The 18,589-nt window shown below is 45.6% G+C and overlaps 2 protein-coding genes across 3 annotated transcripts in view; both read right to left on the minus strand.

Moving 5' to 3' along the window:
• The window catches only part of GLB1 (galactosidase beta 1), a 76,779-nt gene extending 60,482 nt beyond the window's left edge, over positions 1–16,297 (minus strand). Inside the window, exon 1 of one of the 2 annotated variants that reach the window (XM_037008643.2) lies at positions 16,161–16,297. In XM_037008643.2, coding sequence (XP_036864538.2) covers positions 16,161–16,232 — 72 coding nt within the window. In that variant the 5' untranslated portion in view covers positions 16,233–16,297. Of the gene's footprint in view, positions 1–15,394; positions 15,524–16,160 lie in introns of those variants that run through there. The other variant, XM_037008644.2, reaches the window with a different exon arrangement.
• On the minus strand, positions 1,769–15,533 carry TMPPE (transmembrane protein with metallophosphoesterase domain). The gene is made up of 2 exons (XM_037008645.2): positions 15,395–15,533; positions 1,769–14,081 (listed from the first exon to the last, which is right to left on the minus strand). The coding sequence occupies exon 2, from the start codon at positions 13,970–13,972 to the stop codon at positions 12,620–12,622; it is 1,353 nt and encodes a 450-aa protein (XP_036864540.1). The 5' UTR covers positions 13,973–14,081; positions 15,395–15,533; the 3' UTR covers positions 1,769–12,619.
• Positions 16,298–18,589: the final 2,292 nt, after the last annotated feature.

The raw sequence follows: 18,589 nt of genomic DNA on the forward strand, positions 1-18,589 counted from the left end.
GTGCTGAGGGGGCAGACTACATGGCTGGACACAGGACAGCTTGTTGACATGGCACAGTCCCATGACTTGTGAACTGTCATCTGGATAAAGGCACCTGCCCACATTCCCTAGGCTGCTGGAGCCGGCTTCCTGGAACCCGGACATATTAGCCTGCACGGAATGAACTGCAAGTGCCAGGATGGCCTTGGCATCCTCAGGAGGGTGAGATGGCTCAGTGATGGGACTGTAAAATAATCAGACAGCCACATCTCACTCTACCCCAGGCCAGGCCAGAGAACACTCCCTTCAGAAAGGAAGGCACTAGGGAGGGGGGCCCTGGTGTCCCGGAGAAGCTCAGGGAGGGCCGTTCTCTATAGGCAGGGGATGAAACGAGATGCTGCTGCGGCACCAGGCTCCCTAGTGCCGCTGAGGAGGATGAGACCCTGGCACAGCCAAAGGGCCCACTCTACCATCAGAAGCAGGTGGGCATCATCCCACAATGACCAGCTAGGCCAGAGGGGCAACCAGACGTGCTGAGCAGTAGCAATCCTAGGCAATGGCTCATAAGCCACAGCACTCCTAGAAGGTGAGATGGCAACTTGGTTGGGCTGCTTAACACGTCTTACAAGAGAAAACAACCAAGACCAAAAGGCCGATGTCAGCCTCTGCAATGGGAAACGTGACTCCGCCATCTGGCCCTGGCTCTGAGGGCAGGGTGGCTGGGTCCCCTTGAGGAAGGGCCCTGTGATGCCACCCCAAGCACACACAGTCAATACCCCCTGAATTCTTTCCAGGCCCCTCAGGAATCAGGGTCCCTGTGTCCTATAAAGAGGGGCACCCCAGGCCTTCTGAGGACTCGTGAATGCAGTCTGAGCTGACCTGATACCAGGGCCCCTGGAAAGCTTCACTCTCCTCATGGCTCTTCGAGATGCCAGGGGAAAAGGCACAAGTCTTCTCACAGCGAGTCCAAGTCAAAGCACCTACCTGTGGTGACGTCCCTGGTCCTGAGTGCAAACGGGGATGGTTGTACTGAACAGCCCCCAGAGCCTCTATGGAGGGAAAGGCCGCGTGGGGGCCCTGGAACTGTCCACCCCCCACCCACACCCCAGGTCAGGTCTCCTGGAACTACACATGGTAGTGTCTCCCCCCTGCCCAAACTAACAGGACATCCCACCACAGTGCCACTCCACTGACAGACCCTCATGGGTGCTGGCCACTTATTTAACCAAGCAGCGGCTGCCCTGTGGGTGGAGCATTAGTTGGGGAACAGTCACCACAGCCTCTGGTGTGGGTAATATTCTAATCTTTTCAAAACCATTGATCGAAAGTATCAGGAGCAGTTTGTAAGTGGGCAAGGCAGCAGTATACATGCTCTCTCCTGCCCCAGCACTCTGTTAACTGGCCCCCAGGTCTGGTAAACAGTATCATGCAATTTGGACCTAGGGAGCAGCACAGAGGGGATCAATAGGACAGCTGCAGAGGCAGCATCTCCTAAGAGAGACAGCTCTCAACTGGTGACTGTCATGGCCAAGGGAAACAGAGAAAATCCACTTTGTGGCTCCAAAGTGACCCCTCTCAACATGTAAGGACCTGGGAGGATCCAACCTCAAAGCGCCAGCTTCCTTAACATCTCTGAGCAGTGGTACCACTGACAGAGAGAGTAGGGCGATCGAGGAATATGAGGGGAGAAGGAAAGCTGCCTTCAGAGTTCATTCCCCCAAGATACAAAGAACGTACAATTTGTGCAAATTCCACCCCTTCTACATTAATTGGCAATGGACTGGAGTACTGAAGAGAAAAACATGGTTTTATTTTACAAGTGCAGGGGTGTGGCAGCATCAGTATTTACAATGCATGACGTCACAGAAAATTATAAAATGCAATTCCAAGCAAGGCAAAACCCGTGCCTTCCCATGGTCCCCCATGTACATAATGCATATGAAACTGGAGAAAAAAGACACGGGTACAAACAAAATACCTTAGGACCAAATACACATCAGGAACCTAATACTGTCCAATATAACATTTTAAAAATTATTTATTTCAATTAGATTATTTCAGTAGTAATCATTTCCTAAATATTTAAACATAAAACTGATATTTACATCACCAGGTAATGTGAACATTGCCCAAGCTTCCCAATCCTCAGGACTAAAAATAATTATCTTTGCATTATTTGTACACATTCCTCACCTAGAATAAAGAAATCAGAGGAGCTCAGTGACATCACAGGTTATGGGTCATGCTGATTATGTGATGATGACCCATCTTCAGGTCCCTCAGTATAACTCTGGGAAGCACCTGTTCAATGAATCTCCATCCCCAGGACCCTACATACTCTTTCAAACTCGCCCCAGAGGCCCAACAGGCTGGCGAACCCCTGATGTGAGCTGTGTAGCTCTAGGGTGGCAGAGACCCAATCCTTGTGGACTGCTAGCACCCTAGGGTTGGGGGAGAAAGGATTAAAGGAAAGGGAGAAGCTAGGAGCAGAGGGTTGGTTACACATAGAGGCTTCCCTGATCCCTTACCTCACAGACAGAACAAAGGGCAAGAGAAGAAATATTTCAGATGACTATAAAACAAACTCTGATTATGCCAGGGCTAAGAGCCTTCCAAACATCAGGTGTCATGGAAGTACCATTACAGCAGACAGGCTGGAGGGGCAAAACAACCACAGGGGATGTCGATAATCAATATGGATCTGTAGGCATTTGTACATGGTCTGCTATGGCCTGTGCATTCTATTTTTATTTATGCCCATCTTGTTCCAAAAAGATTTTTACTTAGCATTTCACAAGCCTGTGGATAAAGACTGTAAATTACAATGTAAGAGGGAGGAAAACAGCAGAATGGAGAAGAAATGAGGTTTGGAACTAGCTCCCAATACTCTCGGACTCATGGACATTTAGATTTAATTCTGCTCCCCTCCCCCCATCTCAGAGAAAAGATTATTATAGTTTAAAAATACAAAAATAAATTTAAAAAATACAAAACAATTCTTAACTGACAAAAGCAGATCTAATTGTCCACACAGGAAAGAAACATTTCAAGAGAATTTGAAATCATATTTGACTACATTTAGCCTAAGGATAAAAATACATCTTTAACTGCATTCGGGTCAAACAAACCTGCATCCATCCAGTAGATCTCCTCCTAGTAACAATATTTTGTTAGTATTCTGAATCTTTAATACATGTAATAGGGTAAAGTAAATAACTACATTGTGTTGTTAGGAACCAAAATGCGCAATATGAAACAGAAATACAAATATAAAATCAAAGAAAGTTAAATAAAAACTTGAAATCGTGATACCTTCCACTCAATTTTGCTGTTGCCTAAAACTGCTCTAAAAAAATAAAGTCTGAGTAAAAAAAAACCTGTACCTCCCATTTGAATTAGAAACACTAATATAATTTTTTTTGTCTTCCTTAAAACATATTAATTTCCTAGCAAGTCACTGAAACACCTTAGAAGTGACACTAGCCAGTAGCACTTAGCTCCTCTAGCACTTAAGTTGTGGTCTAAATATTTCCCACTTAAAAGGAATCTGGGCTCCCTCAAGAAATAACTTAATCTAAGACTGGGGCAGATCATATGCAAAATAAGCCTAAAACTAAAAAAAAAAAAAAAAAAAAACACAAAAAACTATTAGGGTCACAACAAAATGACACAGAAACCAATTTGAAATGGCTCTCACTGGCCAAAGATGGAATATTTTGAGCATCAAAAGATTTATCATTTTGATAGATTGAAACACATCAGATCTATAAAAATAGCCAAATTTACATCTTTCTCCCACCCAAAAGAAAAGCTTATTAGTCCTCCTTGAAGTTGCTGGGCATCTACTTATTATTCTGAAAACTGATGAATAAAGGAGAATAATCTTACATATGGCACTCTGTACACTTTTTTCATATGAACCAAACAACTGATGAGGCAAGTTCTTTGTAGAAGGACTAGAGCTAGTAAATGCAGAAGAAATGAAAATTTAGAACACAGAAAAGTGAAATAGGGAATACAAAAACAACAAAAAAGCTTTTCACCTAAGACCAGGAACAAGACAGGGATGCCCACTCTCCCCACTGTTATTCAACGTAGTACTGGAGGTCCTAGCCATGGCAATCAGACAATACAAAGAAATACAAGAAATCCAGATCAGTAAAGAAGAAGTCAAACTGTCACTATTTGCAGATGACATGATATTGTACATAAAAAACCCTAAAGACTCCACTCCAAAACTACTAGAACTAATATCTGAATTCAGCAAAGTTGCAGAATACAAAATTAATACACAGAAATCTGTTGCTTTCCTATACACTAATGATGAGCTAACAGAAAGAGAAATGAGGAAAACAATTCCATTCACAATTGCATAAAAAGGAATAAAATACCTAGGAATAAACCTAACCAAGGAAGTGAAAGGCTTATACCCTGAAACTATAAGACACTCCTAAGAGAAATTAAAGAGGACGTTAATAAATGGAAATTCATCCCATGCTCTTGGCTAGGAAGAATTAGTATTGTCAAAATGGCCATCCTGCCTAAAGCAATCTACAGATTCAATGCAATCGCTATCAAAATACCAACAGTATTCTTCAAAGAACTGAAACAAATAGTTCTAAAATTTGTATGGAACCACAAAAGACCCCAAATAGCCTAAGCAATCCTGAGAAGGAGGAATAAAGCAGGGGGTATCTTGCTTCCCAAGTTCAAGTTCTACTACAAAGCCACAGTAATCAAGACAATTTGGTACTGGTACAAGAATAGACCCACAGACCAGTGGAACAGAACAGAGAGTCCAGATATTAACCCAAACATATATGGTCAATTAATATATGATAAAGGAGCCATGGACATACAATGGGGAAATGACAGCCTCTTCAACAGCTGGTATTGGTAAAACTTGACAGCTACATGCAAGAGAATGAAACTGGATCGTTGTCTAGCCCCATATACGAAAGTAAACGCAAAATGGATCAAAGACCTGAATGTAAGTCATGAAACCATGAAACTCTTAGAAAAAAAATAGGGAAAAATCTCTTGGACATAAACATGAGCAATTTCTTCATGAACATATCTTCCTCGGCAAGGGAAACAAAAGCAAAAATGAACAAGTGGGACTATATCAAGCTGAAAAGCTTCTGTACAGCAAAGGACATCATTAATAAAACAAAAAGACAGCTGCAGACTTACAGAATATATTCATAAATGACATATCCGATAAAGGATTGACATCCAAAATATATAAAGAGCCCACGCATCTCAACAAACAAAAAGCAAATAATCCAATTAAAAAATGGGCAGAGGATCTGAACAGACACTCCTCCAACGAAGAAATTCAGATGGCCAACAGGCACATGAAAAGTTGCTTCATGTCCCTATTCATCAGAGAAATGCAAATTAAAACCACAATGAGATATCACCTCACACCAGTAAGGATGGCCACCATCCAAAAGACAAACAACAACAAATGTTGGCGAGGATGTGGAGAAAGGGGAACCTTCCTACACTGCTGGTGGGAATGTAAATTGGTTCAACCACTGTGGAAAGCAGTATGGAGGTTCCTCAAAAAACTCAAAATAGAAATACCTTTTGACCCAGGAATTCCACTCCTAGAAATTTAACCTAAGAATGCAGGAGCCCAGTTTGAAAAAGACATATGCACCCCTATGTTATCACAGCACTATTTACAATAGCCAAGAAATGGAAGTAACACCTAAGTGTCTATCAGTAGATGAATGGATAAAGAAGACGTGGTACATATACACAATAGAATATTATTCAGCCTTAAGAAGAAAACAAATCCTACCATTTGCAACAACATGGATGGAGCTAGAGGGTATTATGCTCAGTGAAATAAGCCAGGTGGAAAAAGACAAGTATCAAATGGTTTCACTCATCTGTGGAGTATAAGAACAAAGAAAAAACTGAAGGAACAAAACAGCAGCAGACTTACAGAACCCAAGAATGGACTAACAGTTACCAAAGGGAAAGGTACTGGGGAGGATGGGTGGGAAGGGAGGGACAAGGGGGCAAAAGGGGCATCATGATTAGCAGACATAATGTGGGGGTTGGGGGGCACAGGGAGGTCTGTACAACACAGAGAAGACAAGTAGTGATTCTATAGCATCTTACTATGCTGATGGACAGTGACTGTAATGGGGTATGTGGTGGGGACTTGATGATGGGGGGAGCCTAGTAACCATAATGTTGCTCATGTAATTGTAGATTAATGAGACCAAAAAAGAAAAAAAGAAAATGCAAGACTCCAGAGACTGAGGATAGCCAAGGACTTTGACTCATCTTTTAGTTCTTGTTAAATAAAACTTCAGAATCTAAAAAAAGAAAAGAAAAACAACAGAAAAAAAATCAATGAATATAGAGTTGGTTTTTTGAGATCAACAAAATTGACAAATCTTAGCTACATTAAGGGGAAAAAAGAGGGGAGATTCAATTAAAATCAGAAATGAAAGAGGAAACATAACCAGTACCACAGAAATAAAAAGGATTATAAGAGACTACTATGAACAACTGTATGCCAACTAACTGTGTAACCTAAAAGAAATAGATAAATTCCCAGAATATACAGGAATATAGGAAGATTGTATCATGAAGAAGTAGAAAATCTGAACAGATCAATAACTAGTCAGAAGATTAAATCAGTAAACCCAGGACCAGATGATAATGCTGGAAAAGTCTACCAACCATTTAAAGAAGAATTAACACTAATCTTCCTGAAACTATTTCAAAAAACTGAAAAGAAGGGAACACTTCTAAGCTCATCCTAAGAGATCGAAATTACCCTAATACCAAGGCCACAAAAGACATAAGAAAACTACAGACCAATATTCCTGATGAATATTGATGCAAAAAATTCTCATGAGAATATCAGCAAACTGAATTCAAGAACACATTAAAAGGATATGCACCATGACCAAGTGAGATTTATTCCTGGAGTGCAAGGATGGTTCAACATATGAAAATCAATCATATAAATATACCATATTAACAGAATGAAGGACAATAACCATGTGATCATTTCAACTGTGGCAGAAATAGATTTGACAAGATACAACACCTTTTCATGACAAAACACTCAACAGACTAGAAATAGAAGCAATTTACCTCCAACATAATAAAAGGCATATATGAAAGCCCACAGCTAACATCATACTTAATGGTGAAAGATTGCAAGCTTTTGCTCTCTGACCAGGAACCAGGCAAGGATGCCCACTCTTGCCACCTCTATTCAAAATAGTATTGGAAGCCTTAGCCAGAACTATTAAGCAAGAAAAAGAAATAAAAGACATTCAATTGGAAAAGAAGAAGAATAAAATACTTAGGTAAACCTAACCAAGGAGATGAAAGACTTGGACAATGAAAACTACAAAGCACTGCTTAAAGAAATAAAAGAAGACACAAATAAATGGAAAGGCACCCAGTGTTCATGGAGTGGAAGACTTAGTATTGTTAAAACATCCGTACTACCCAATGTAATATACAGAGTCAATGCAATCTCTATCAAAACCCCAGTGACATTTTCTGCAGAATTAGAAACTTCATCCTAAAATTCATATGGAGTTTCAAGGAACCTCAAATAGGCAAAACAATTTTGAAAAGGAACAAAGTTGGAAGACTCACCCTTCTTATTTCAAAAGATACATTAAGATACATTACAAAGCTACATTAATCAGTAATCAATACAGTGTGGTACTGGCATAAAGACAGACAAACAGACCAATAGGCTAGAACAAAGAGGCCAGAAATAAAACCTCTTGTATACGCTCAAATATAGTCTTTGACAAGGGTGCCAAGATTACTCAGTGGGGGAAAAAGACAGTCTCTTCAACAAATGGTGTTAGGAAAATTGGATATCCATATGCAGAAGAATGAGTAGGACCCTTACCTTACACCACATACAAAAAATAACTCAAAATGGATAGAAGACCTAAACATTAGATCCAAAACAGGGGGAAAGCCTCATGATATTGAACTTAGCATTGATTTCTTGTATCTGATACGAAAGCCAGCCAACAAAATCATGAATAGACAATGTGACATCAAACTTAAAACTTCTGCACATGAAGGGACAAAATCAACAGAGTGAAAAGTCAATCTATGGAATGGGAAAAAATATTTACAAATCATATAATGGGTTAGTATCTAGAGTTTACAAAGACATCCTACAACTCAACAACAACAAGAAATCAAATAACCTGATATTAAAATGAGCAAAAGACTTGAACAGTCATTTCTTCCAAGATGATATACACTCAACAAGCATATGAAGAGATGCTCAACATCAATAATCAAAAGAAAAATGCAAATCAAAACCACAATAAGTTATCAACTCAGACCACTATAAACAAACAAAAAAAATGGGACATGCCTATGGTTTTGCTGTAGCTTGCATGTTCCAAATTACAATTCTCTGCTATTCCTGAATAAACCCATTTTTGCTGGTTAAAAAAAAGAGAGAAGTTTAGATGAGGATGTAGAGAAAATGGAACCCTTGTTAATTGTTGGTAGGATTTTTAAATGTCTCAACTATGGTGGAAAACAGAAGGGAGGTTCCTCAAAAAGTGAAAAACAGAACTAGTAAATGATCCAGCAATCCACTTCTGGATCCAAAATAATAGAAAGCAGGGCCTCACAGAGATATCTGCACATCCACATTTATAGTAGCACTATTCACAATAGACAAGAGGTGGAAGCAACCCAAGTGTCCACTGATGGATGAATGGATAAACAAAATGTGGTCTATAATGCAATGTGATATTATTCAGCCTTAAAAAGGAAGGAAGCCTTGTCACATGCTACAACATGTAGATGAACACTGAGGATATTATGCTAAGTGCAATAAGCCAGTCATAAGAAAACAAATACTGTAAGATTCTACTTAAATAAGGTACTCAGAGTTGTCAAATTCATAGAAACAGAAAGTGCAATGGTGGCTCCCAGGGGCTGGGGGTGGGGAAAAGCAGAGTTATTGCTTAATGGATAGAGTATCAGACTTAAAAGATGAAAAAGCTAGAGATCTGTTTCGTAACAGTGTGAATATAGTTACCACTACTGAACTGTGGACTTAAAAATCATTAAGATGATAAATTTCATGCTCTTTTCTTTTTACCACAATTTTAAAAAGACAACTGAGATAATCAGGAAAAACGGAACACTAACTCCTTACACAGTTAACTCCATTTGAATCCTGTCCTCACCTGAAACATACATAGCTAAATCCTCATCAGTGGAAAAAACACTTTTGAGAGGTAGAAGACCTGGCTTATAGCTCCAAATCTCCTAAGTAGGTAGTAGATTATATCACAGAAACATTGTTAACTGCATTGGATACAACAGCATTATGGATATGTTTCTTTAAAAAGGATCCATACTCAAGTATTTTGGGTGCAATTACGTTTCCTAAAATTTACCTTAATATATTCCAGCCAAAAAGGAAAAAAGACAGAATATAGGGCAGGGATAGATGAGAAAGAACAGTAGACTAGGTACAATTGTTGTAGCTGCGTGATGAGATTTGGGGATTCACTATGCCATTCTCTGTACTCTGTGAATACTTTAAAAGTTTCACCATAAAATGTATAAAACAAAACAAAATAAAAGGAAAAGAAAGGTTGGATGGATGTCTGGAATGGATGGCAGTTAGGATTAATTTACTGAGATTTTACAACAGTAGTATCACACTATACATGCTATGGTTAATTTTGAAAAAGCATCCCATTTTATTTTAGCTTGCGTTTCACAGATTGAAAGAATTTTAAGCTTTAAGTAAACATTTGTGTAAACAAGTGAAGAACAGGGAACAGAGATGCGACAAGTGCTATAGAGAGAGGGCCAACAGGGCCACATCTGCATAGTAAGGGAGAAATTTCTGCTGTGAAAACTTCCACCACATCATGGAATAAAACCAAGTAAAGGTGTTGCCGAGTATCCCCTGGACACACAGGATGGACCTGTTTTATTCTGTTAATGGAAAGGAACCAGTCAAGCAAGAACTTCAGAGCAAGGACCACAAGCCCACAAAATGATGGCATTCAAGAGAAAGAGACAAAGAGGCAAAGTGAAAATAGGACCAAGACAAGCTGATTTCATGAAGCTCAGGGCACTGATGAGAAAGCTCCAAAATCAAGCAACCAGGGCACTGTCTAGCACAGTAGGCAAGCTGAGTGCTGCTAGCTGCCCCCGAGAGTGGAACGCCAAATGGCACTAACTAGCTCAGTCTGCAAACAATGGAGAACTGGAATGGCAACTAGAATGATCCCTTAAGTGGGGTCAGGTCACAGGAAAGTGAGATGGTTTGGAGGAGCCCCTTCCTCAGGCTGGGAGGGGTGGTGAGCATGGAGCAGTCTATGGGGAAGGGAGTCGGGGGGCTTGGGCTGAGCCACTACCCTGTGGTCCCACTGCATACAAAATGAATGAAAAGAAAGGCTTTCCAGGGCTCTCTCCCCTTTTCTCCCAACTTATTCCTGGCTGTGAGGATGATGAAACACAAGGGGGTAAAAAGTAAGGAAACCACTGAAATCTCTACTCAGACACATTTCAAACTTGACTGGAAGGCCTGCTGTCAATACCTCGGCTACCCAGAAATGAGAAAGGTGATCTCCAGAACCCCCCATTTCCCCCCAGGATTCCTTTAGACACTAGGAGGAAAATGAAGAAATTTCCTTTGGTCAGGCAGAGCACACACATGGAGACAGTAAAGAAGTAGGGGAAAACAAACACCAGCAGGTGCTGCTCTGACACATCACTGGGCCCTGGCAGCTGGCAGCACACTGCCCCCACACATTCCCCAGAACTGGCTGCTCCAAAGACTTTCTGGGCACCTGGGCCCAGCACTGTTCCTCAGCACACCCCATGTGATGTTTCAGAATGAACAGCATCACATGCTTTCTGTGACCGTCCACATGCGACTCTTGCACCCATGTTTTAATATTCTCCCTATGAAATAATCTTGAGGTAGATAATTATCCCCATTTTAAGGTGAGGGAAACTGAGGCTCAGTGAGGGCAAGTCACTTGCAGGACACCACCGGCCCGGTGAGCAGTAGCAGAGTGACATCTTTGTTCCAGGCAGAGGGGTGCCACCATTCCCTGTCGCAGAAACTCTCAGCCACAGTGAAAGTCAACACTGTACCCAGGTCCCCAGTTTCTCAGTGAGGCCTTTTCTAACAAGAGTGCTTATTGCCACCCCAGGCCAAAGGCTTTCTTACCTCTGGCACAAAGGCTGTGGCAACAGCAGTGGGGCCCTCTAGACATGGTAACCCCTGCCTGCTTTTTTGGGGTCCAGTGGCTGGCAGGGATGGTCCAGGATCTGTGGGCAGAGCCCTAGGGCAGCTGTGATGGGGTCAGGACAGGGAGGGGTTTCCCATATTCCAGGTGGGATGCCCAGCATTCTGCAGCCAGGGTCCCACTAGAGGGAAGGCCTTGAGGTCCTGCCAGAGCACAGGGCCCTGCCACTCTCCAGGGACACTTCAACTCCTCCAGCAGTACAGAATGAACTTGTTTCTCACAAAAAATCCAACCTAAACCTAGGGTGAGGGCTGGGAGCAGCTCCAGTTTCCTAACTCTTCTTCCAATATGACAGACATCCTACACTGAAACTAGCCAACTCCCTTCCCAGGCTGGCTCATGTATCTCTGGGTGAGTTGACATCAGCCTCAAGCAAACTACTTTCAAAACCCATCAGGTCCTAGCCCTTGTTCGCTGTCTTTACATGTTTAGCTGCATTTGAATCCTGTGCTCACTGGTAACAGGCATAGCTACTTAGCCATCAGACAGTGCAAAGAGTACTTTTACTGGGACGCAGAAGACCCGGCTTCTAACCCAGAACCTGCTTTGTCCGCTGCCTAAACCCTCCCTCTCTGCCTCATTTCCCTTATCTCTCAATAGATTGTCCCTAATGACCTCACCCAAGTGTTGTATAAGGACAGGAGGGAGGCAAACACCCTCTGAATTCCTGAGCAGCAGTACCATTACTTCTGCCCAACGCCTGCAACCCCAGAGGCCCGGGGGCCCAGGCAGTTAAACCGCATCACTTCAGGCCTGGAAGAGGATAAGCCCTGTATGCCAGTGGGCTTTGCTGATGCCCTCAATAAAGTGACTCCACAGAACCAAGAGGGAAAGGAAAACACTCTCCTGCGGCCAAAGCGGCTTCCATCTCACCTGTTCTCCCAAATTACCTAGTAACGCTGCCCCTTCCCAGAAAGCTCTGGATCAATGATTCGGGAAACTAAGTCCTAAAGAGGGTTTAAAAATTAAAAACAGAGTTCCTTCCCTACTCCGCTTTCGCAAGGTGTCCCTTCCAAGCAACACCATGCTTGGGTTCATCCCTGTGAGCTCCCCAGAGGGAATATACCACACAATGTCATCCGAAAAGAGAGGCCTGTTCTTACATATGTGACTGTAGTGCATAAGAAAAGCAAGTGGCCACCTACAGAGTCAGCCAGCCGGACGCTGCCAAGCAGCCCCACCACAAATCACTGTTCCAGCCAGGCTTGTGACCAGGCGTGTACTGGCAGAGCTGGGCGGGAGATGCTGTAGGGGGTAAATCAGGCTACCTGCTCTGAAGAGGGTCGAGAGTGAAGGGCAAGGGCGATGAGGAGGCATACAGGGCAGGGCCGGGCTCAGGAAGCCCGCTGCAGGATGAGCTCCGTGATCTCCGCCCTGCTGCCCAGCCTCATGGGAATCCCGTAGTGGGCTGTGCCTGGGCTGACATACACGAATGTAGTCTGGGCCACTTGGTAGAGACCAGCAAAGAAGGGGTTCAGGAGATAGGCTGCAACGTTCAAGGGGAAGATCTGCCCAGCGTGTGTGTGCCCAGAAAGGATCAGGTTAATGTCTGGCCGAGCCTGAAGGGCTCTCTTGGCAGCCAGGGGCTGGTGAGCTAGCAGGATGGTGGTGTGGTCTGGGCTGCAGCCGTCCAGGGCCTTGACGAGATCCATGCCGTGGCCATAGTAGTGCAGGATATTGGCTTCAATGTCGTCCACCCCCGCCAAGCAGATCCAGTCATCCTCACCATCACCACCACCACCACCATGCTGGGCCCGCGTGGCAGAAATCTTCACATTCTCGTTGTGAAGGGGCCTGACATTCAGGGATTCCAGCAGCGCAAACCAGTTGCTGACATCTGATGTGTAGTACTCATGATTCCCAGTGACAAAGTAGGTGCCGAGGCGTGAGTGCAGCTGGCCCAAGGGAGCAACAGCGGTCCGGAGGATGGAGGCTTCCGAATCGCAGAGGTCGCCCACGATCACTGTGACGTCCGGCTGCAGCAGGTTCACCATCCCCACGAACATCTCCATCTTGGTCCTGCCCACAGTGGGACCCAGGTGAATGTCGGAGAGGAGTGCCATCTTGAGGTTGTCCATCGAGGGGGGCAGCTGATGGATGGGCACCTGCACGGTGTTCACGGCCGGGGGCTGGGCAGCATTCAGAAGCCCGGCCACGCTGAGCACAGCGGTCACCACCACTGCCAGTGCCGGCCTGAGGGCCAGCCTCCTCGCCTTGTCAAGGCTGCCCACGCCCCTGCCACTGCGCCAGGCCAGAAGCTGGTAGGCCTGCTCCATACCGCTGAGGGTACAGAGGAAGAAGAGCATGATGATGTACGCCCCGAGGCAGGCGTAGGCCGCCAAGGAAAAGAGGTAGGGTTCCTCGGCCACTAAGAAGAGCATGGTGAAGAAACTGGAATGGGCCAGGACCAGAAATGCCACAATAGTCATCTTCCAAAGCCGAAAACAGGCTGACTCTGCGGCTGACGAGTGGCTGAGGTTGCTGACTGTGCTATGCCAGATGTAGAGGGAGCCAATAAGCATGAGCGAGTTGGCAAACAGGGCAAGCTGCAGGCGGAACAACCAATGCCAGGCCTTGAGCTCAAGGCTCCCCGCCAGGTAGGAGCGGGAGACAATCATGGACACGAAGACAGTGCCAGCAGCCAGGGCGGCCTTTGCACCTAGGGACAGTTGCCTGAAGATCGCCATTCTCTCTGTGGCTAAGAGGGTCCCCTGCCAGTTCTGTGCAGGTGGGCTCTGGAAGGTGAGTTTCTTACAAAGGGCAGTGGCCCAGGAGAGGTTTCCAGGTCGGCTCCGCCTGCAACCAGGAACCTGCGTCAGCTTTGTAGGATATTAGGGCTTCCTTATCCCTATTCAAAACCTGAAGGCCACTTATATCTGCCCAACCCGCTTTGAAACCAAGCCACTCAAATACTTGGTAATTAAAACACAAACACATGGGATTGTAACATGATGGGCAGTTTTCATTTTCTTGCAGTTTCCTGAATATATATTTTCCACAATATATATAAACTTCTTTTGACAATAAGGAAAACATTATTCTAAATCAGCAGTTCTCAAAGTATGGTCCGGGGAGACTCTTTCAGGGGGTCCAATCAGTCAAAACTATTTCCAGAAAACAGTAAGCTAGAACTGCCTTTTATATTCTCCTTCTCTCATGAGTGTACAGTGGAGTTTTCCACAGGCTCTGGGACATGTGATACAGCAAGACGGGAATGCAGAAGTAGCTATGAGACTCCAAGTGTCATCTATTAAGGCAGACACGAAAGAGATGTGCAAAATGTAAAACAGTGCTACTCTTTACCCTAAAATGTGGGGGGGAATGTTATTTTTCTACAGATATATACAAAGTTTATTAACATATTATGGATTTATTATTTCTTACATAAATTAATAGAATTTTTAAATGTCTGTTTGAATTTCAAGGACAATTAAAGTTTGAGAACCACTGTTGTAAATCAACATAATAAGCAAAGAAATCATGCAGAGCTGGTATACTGATGTCTTTCTTCAATTCTAGGTCCAGGAGGGACACCGGGACACCTGACAGGAGAATTCCTGGGGTAAAGCCAGCCTCCGGTGTGGGCTTTGGGCCAGCCAGTCATAGGGCACCCCCTTGCTAAATGATGCTGCCCAACTATGCTCAACAACTATTACCCAGGGGCCTGCCCTGCCCACCAGCACTCCATCCATAAATTCTCCCCTTCCAAAACCCTCCAAGATCTGCCTTCCCCTACCTATCTTCCTCTGCCCCTGTTCCCTGAAACTATTTCCCACTTCCACCCTTGCCTGTGGTCCTCATGGCCTGCCAGCTCTCACCCCAGGGTTCCTCCAGGCCTCCCAGGCAAAAAAGGGGGGCAAGGGGAGCACTAATGGAGTAGACAGGGATTAGCAAATACTCAGCTTGAGGTAATCTCTTTACAAGAAGAACCCAAAATGAAAATATTTTCAGCAGCTATCTTCCAAATATTTAAGATTCTCGACCTCAGATTTAGGTATAGGTATGCACTAGGCATGCTACTGATAGGCCTCCTATCAAAGGGCGGAATTTACAAGTCAGCGGGCCCCAATTTCAACTTCCGCTTCTAAAACGTGCCAGACTTAGCTCACCCAAACTCTGGAGGAACCACAAGTTGGTTCGCTGAACATACAGAGGGCAGGAGCGAGTTCCGGTCCCCGCGCCCGCGTCTCCGCAGCCGCTAAGCCGAGCTCCCCAGGCGATTCCGGGGCCCCCGTGCTGGCCTCATCTCTGGCCGGTGCGCCCGAGGTCGCCCTCACCCGCCGGGCAACGCCGGCTGCCACCTTGCAGCCTGCTTCTCGCCCGCCCCGGGGCTGGACCGCCAAACCCTGAAGACCTGGTTAACCCACGCCAAAAGAGCAGGCGGCGGGAGGGACGAGAAGGGACGACATGCTTGGAAAGAGAACACTTGGAAGGGAATGAACCCGATGTTCCCACCGCGAGGGCCTCTCCTGACCCCATTTTCTCCTTCCGGAGCGCTCCGCAGAGCTCAAGCTGGGCGGGGGAGGGCGCCCCCAACAACGCGCGCTGCTTGGCACCCCCTCCCGGAAAACTGCAAAGCCGGAAAGGTTAGGGCGGCCCTCATCTCACCCCCTGGATGCACCGGTGGGGAAGTGGGTCCGCGCGACGAGCACACGCGAGCGACGAGCTACTGGGAAGGACGCGCGCCGCCCGGCCCGCCCCCGACGGGCGGGCCGGGCTCCTGCCTGCGCTCCGCCAGCTGCCAAGCTGCCTGCTGGGGCGCACCCCGAGCCCGGACCCCCGCCCTAACCCTCCCCCGGGCGCCGCAGCCCCAGCCCGGGCCCCCGCCAGCTTGTGCCCCTCGCTGCACGCCCGCGCGGCGGCCTGGGGACTTACGCGTGAGCCAAGCGTGGATCCCACCAGCAGCGGCGCCAGCAGCACAAAGAGCACGCGAGCGACCCTCGACATGTCCGCTCTCCAGCTTCTCGGTTCCGCAGTCGGCGCCCCGGCCAGCCGCCCGCGTCACTTGCCTGAGGACCCACGGCCTGGCTCCGCCCTGCGATCCGCCGGGCGACCGCAGACCCGGGGGCGGAGGACGTGCTGGCCCTCGGGGCGCGCGGCCGCGTGACTCCGGGTCACCTTATCGGGCCTCGGCCTGCGTCCGCGGAGGGAGGGCCGGTGGGAAAGGCGACCCGGAGGTTGGCTGTCAACAGCTTGATAACAACGCGCCCGGGGTTGGGCTTTAACGAAGTTCTCTGCTCCTTGGCTGTCATGAGAGGACAGAAGGGGCAAATTAAGACCAGATAAACCTAAGTGGGCCCAATGGACCTCTAGCCCAGCCTACTAGGCTCTCCTGAAAATTCTCAGCCAGGGGTCCACAAAGTGAGCTCCCTGGATTTGTCAGAAACGCAAATACTGGGGCTGCACCCCAGCAACAATCAGAAGCTCGAGGGATGGGGTCCAGTAATCTGATTTTTAGGAGCGCTCCAGGTTATCCCTGTGCATGCTAAAGTTTGAGAACCATGGTTCTAGATTATTGATACATTTAGAGGTGTGGTTCAACTGAGGCAAAATCATAGCGAATGCCAGGCCTTCAAAGCACCGCGGTCTGCACAATTTTTACCTCTTTATTTATTGGGTTTTGAGAGAGAAGAGCAGCCACACTTACTGCCTTTCAGTGTGGCCATCTGAGCCTTTCAGCATCCCTTTTGATACAGGCAAAAGAGCATAAAATAGTATTCTTTCCTTTTACACTCGAAACATCAGAGGCTCTGCTGTGTGAGTTAACGTGTCCAGGATGCCGGTTACCACTAGATCTGAGACTTAAGTTAAAAATCTTTTGATGGCTAGGTCCCTGCATGCTCTGAAAATCTGTCACTGCCTACATTTTGGCTCTGACTGAAACTGAGTTTCAGAGAAAGGAGCCTTTAGAGACGTTGCTTTTAAATACATACATTTAAATTTCCCCCAGTTGTATTTATTTATAATTGACCACAAGATTCACCCATTTTAAATGTTTTATTTTGTTCACTTCGAAAAATAAAAAGGTGTGGTTAAATTATACAGTCCTGACAGATTCTCTCCTTGGCTTCAGTTGGACTTCTCTGATGAGACTCTTGTAGAGTAGACTAGACCTGGATTTTGGCCTTCTGGGCCTGTCCTAATCCTTGTCCTTACCTGGCCTGCATTGACTAGGCTTAGCAAGGAATCCTGCTAAGTCAGTTTAGGGAAAATCCCCCCACTCTTGGTATCTGATCAGGTCCTCACCCTGCCACCTTTGACATCGATGTCCTGACCTGCCCTTAGCAAGAATTCTTTGAAATCTCCTCTTTCAATTTTCTACTGCCATCCACCTGGTTCAGCTATCTTTGCTATGCTTAGAACCGGGACCTACCTCTCTTCCCTATGGCAATAAAGTTGACTCTATTACAACAGCTTTGAAGGAAGTCTTCCTTACCATTTAAACAAGTGGCAGAATAATTTTTTCTTTAGCACTATTTTTTACAACTTGTGGATCTTTGAAAAACCTTAGTTTTGGCTTCTAAATGCTGGGAGTGATGACTATAAAAGTCAAGAATAGTAGTTACTTGGCCAATGGGCTTGGGCAGCTCCTCAGTGGGTGGCCGTGGTGGCCATAGGGGTTCCTCCTGGCCCTGTTAATGTCAGGGCCAAGCCCTGGGAGGATGGCTCCCTAGAGCCCAGCCTTGCTGGGGCAGGGGTGGGGTGGGAGGGAATGGAGTGGGGACTGGCCATGTTGGATGTGACCCAGCAGCACTGGGGTGCCCGTTTTAGGAGAGGCACTAGCTTCTACTCTTGGGATCAGCATCAGCTGGTGGAGGCAATAGATGAGTATCAGATATTATTAGCAAGACATGTACAGAAAGAGGCCCCAGCTCAACCAATAATTCTGAATTCACAGAAGAGCAGAAGAAAATCATAGGTAAAATTGCAACATGCTTGGAATTACACAGTGCAGCTTTACAATCCACACAGTCCCAAGAAGAATTTAAACTGGAGGATCTGAAGAGGCTAGATCCAATCTTAAAGAATATTCTTACATATAATAAAGAATTCCCATTTGATATTCAGCCTGTTCCCTTAGGAAGAATTATAGCCACAACAGTTTGAGGGGATGAAGCAATTTGCCTTGATAAATTACTTTGTTGTTCACTCCAATCCTAGAGTGTAAACTCCTCAAGGGGCAAGAACCACATGTTCTCCATGTCAAATTTTCTAAGTGGCCATCTTGTCTATTTATCTATCAGAGTGCTTGGCAGCACTCTATGCCCTGTGAAGTACTTAGTATCTTTTGTTTGATGTTGCTG

The sequence above is a fragment of the Manis javanica genome, chromosome 15 (assembly GCF_040802235.1).
Source record: "Manis javanica isolate MJ-LG chromosome 15, MJ_LKY, whole genome shotgun sequence".
NCBI lineage: Eukaryota > Metazoa > Chordata > Mammalia > Pholidota > Manidae > Manis > Manis javanica.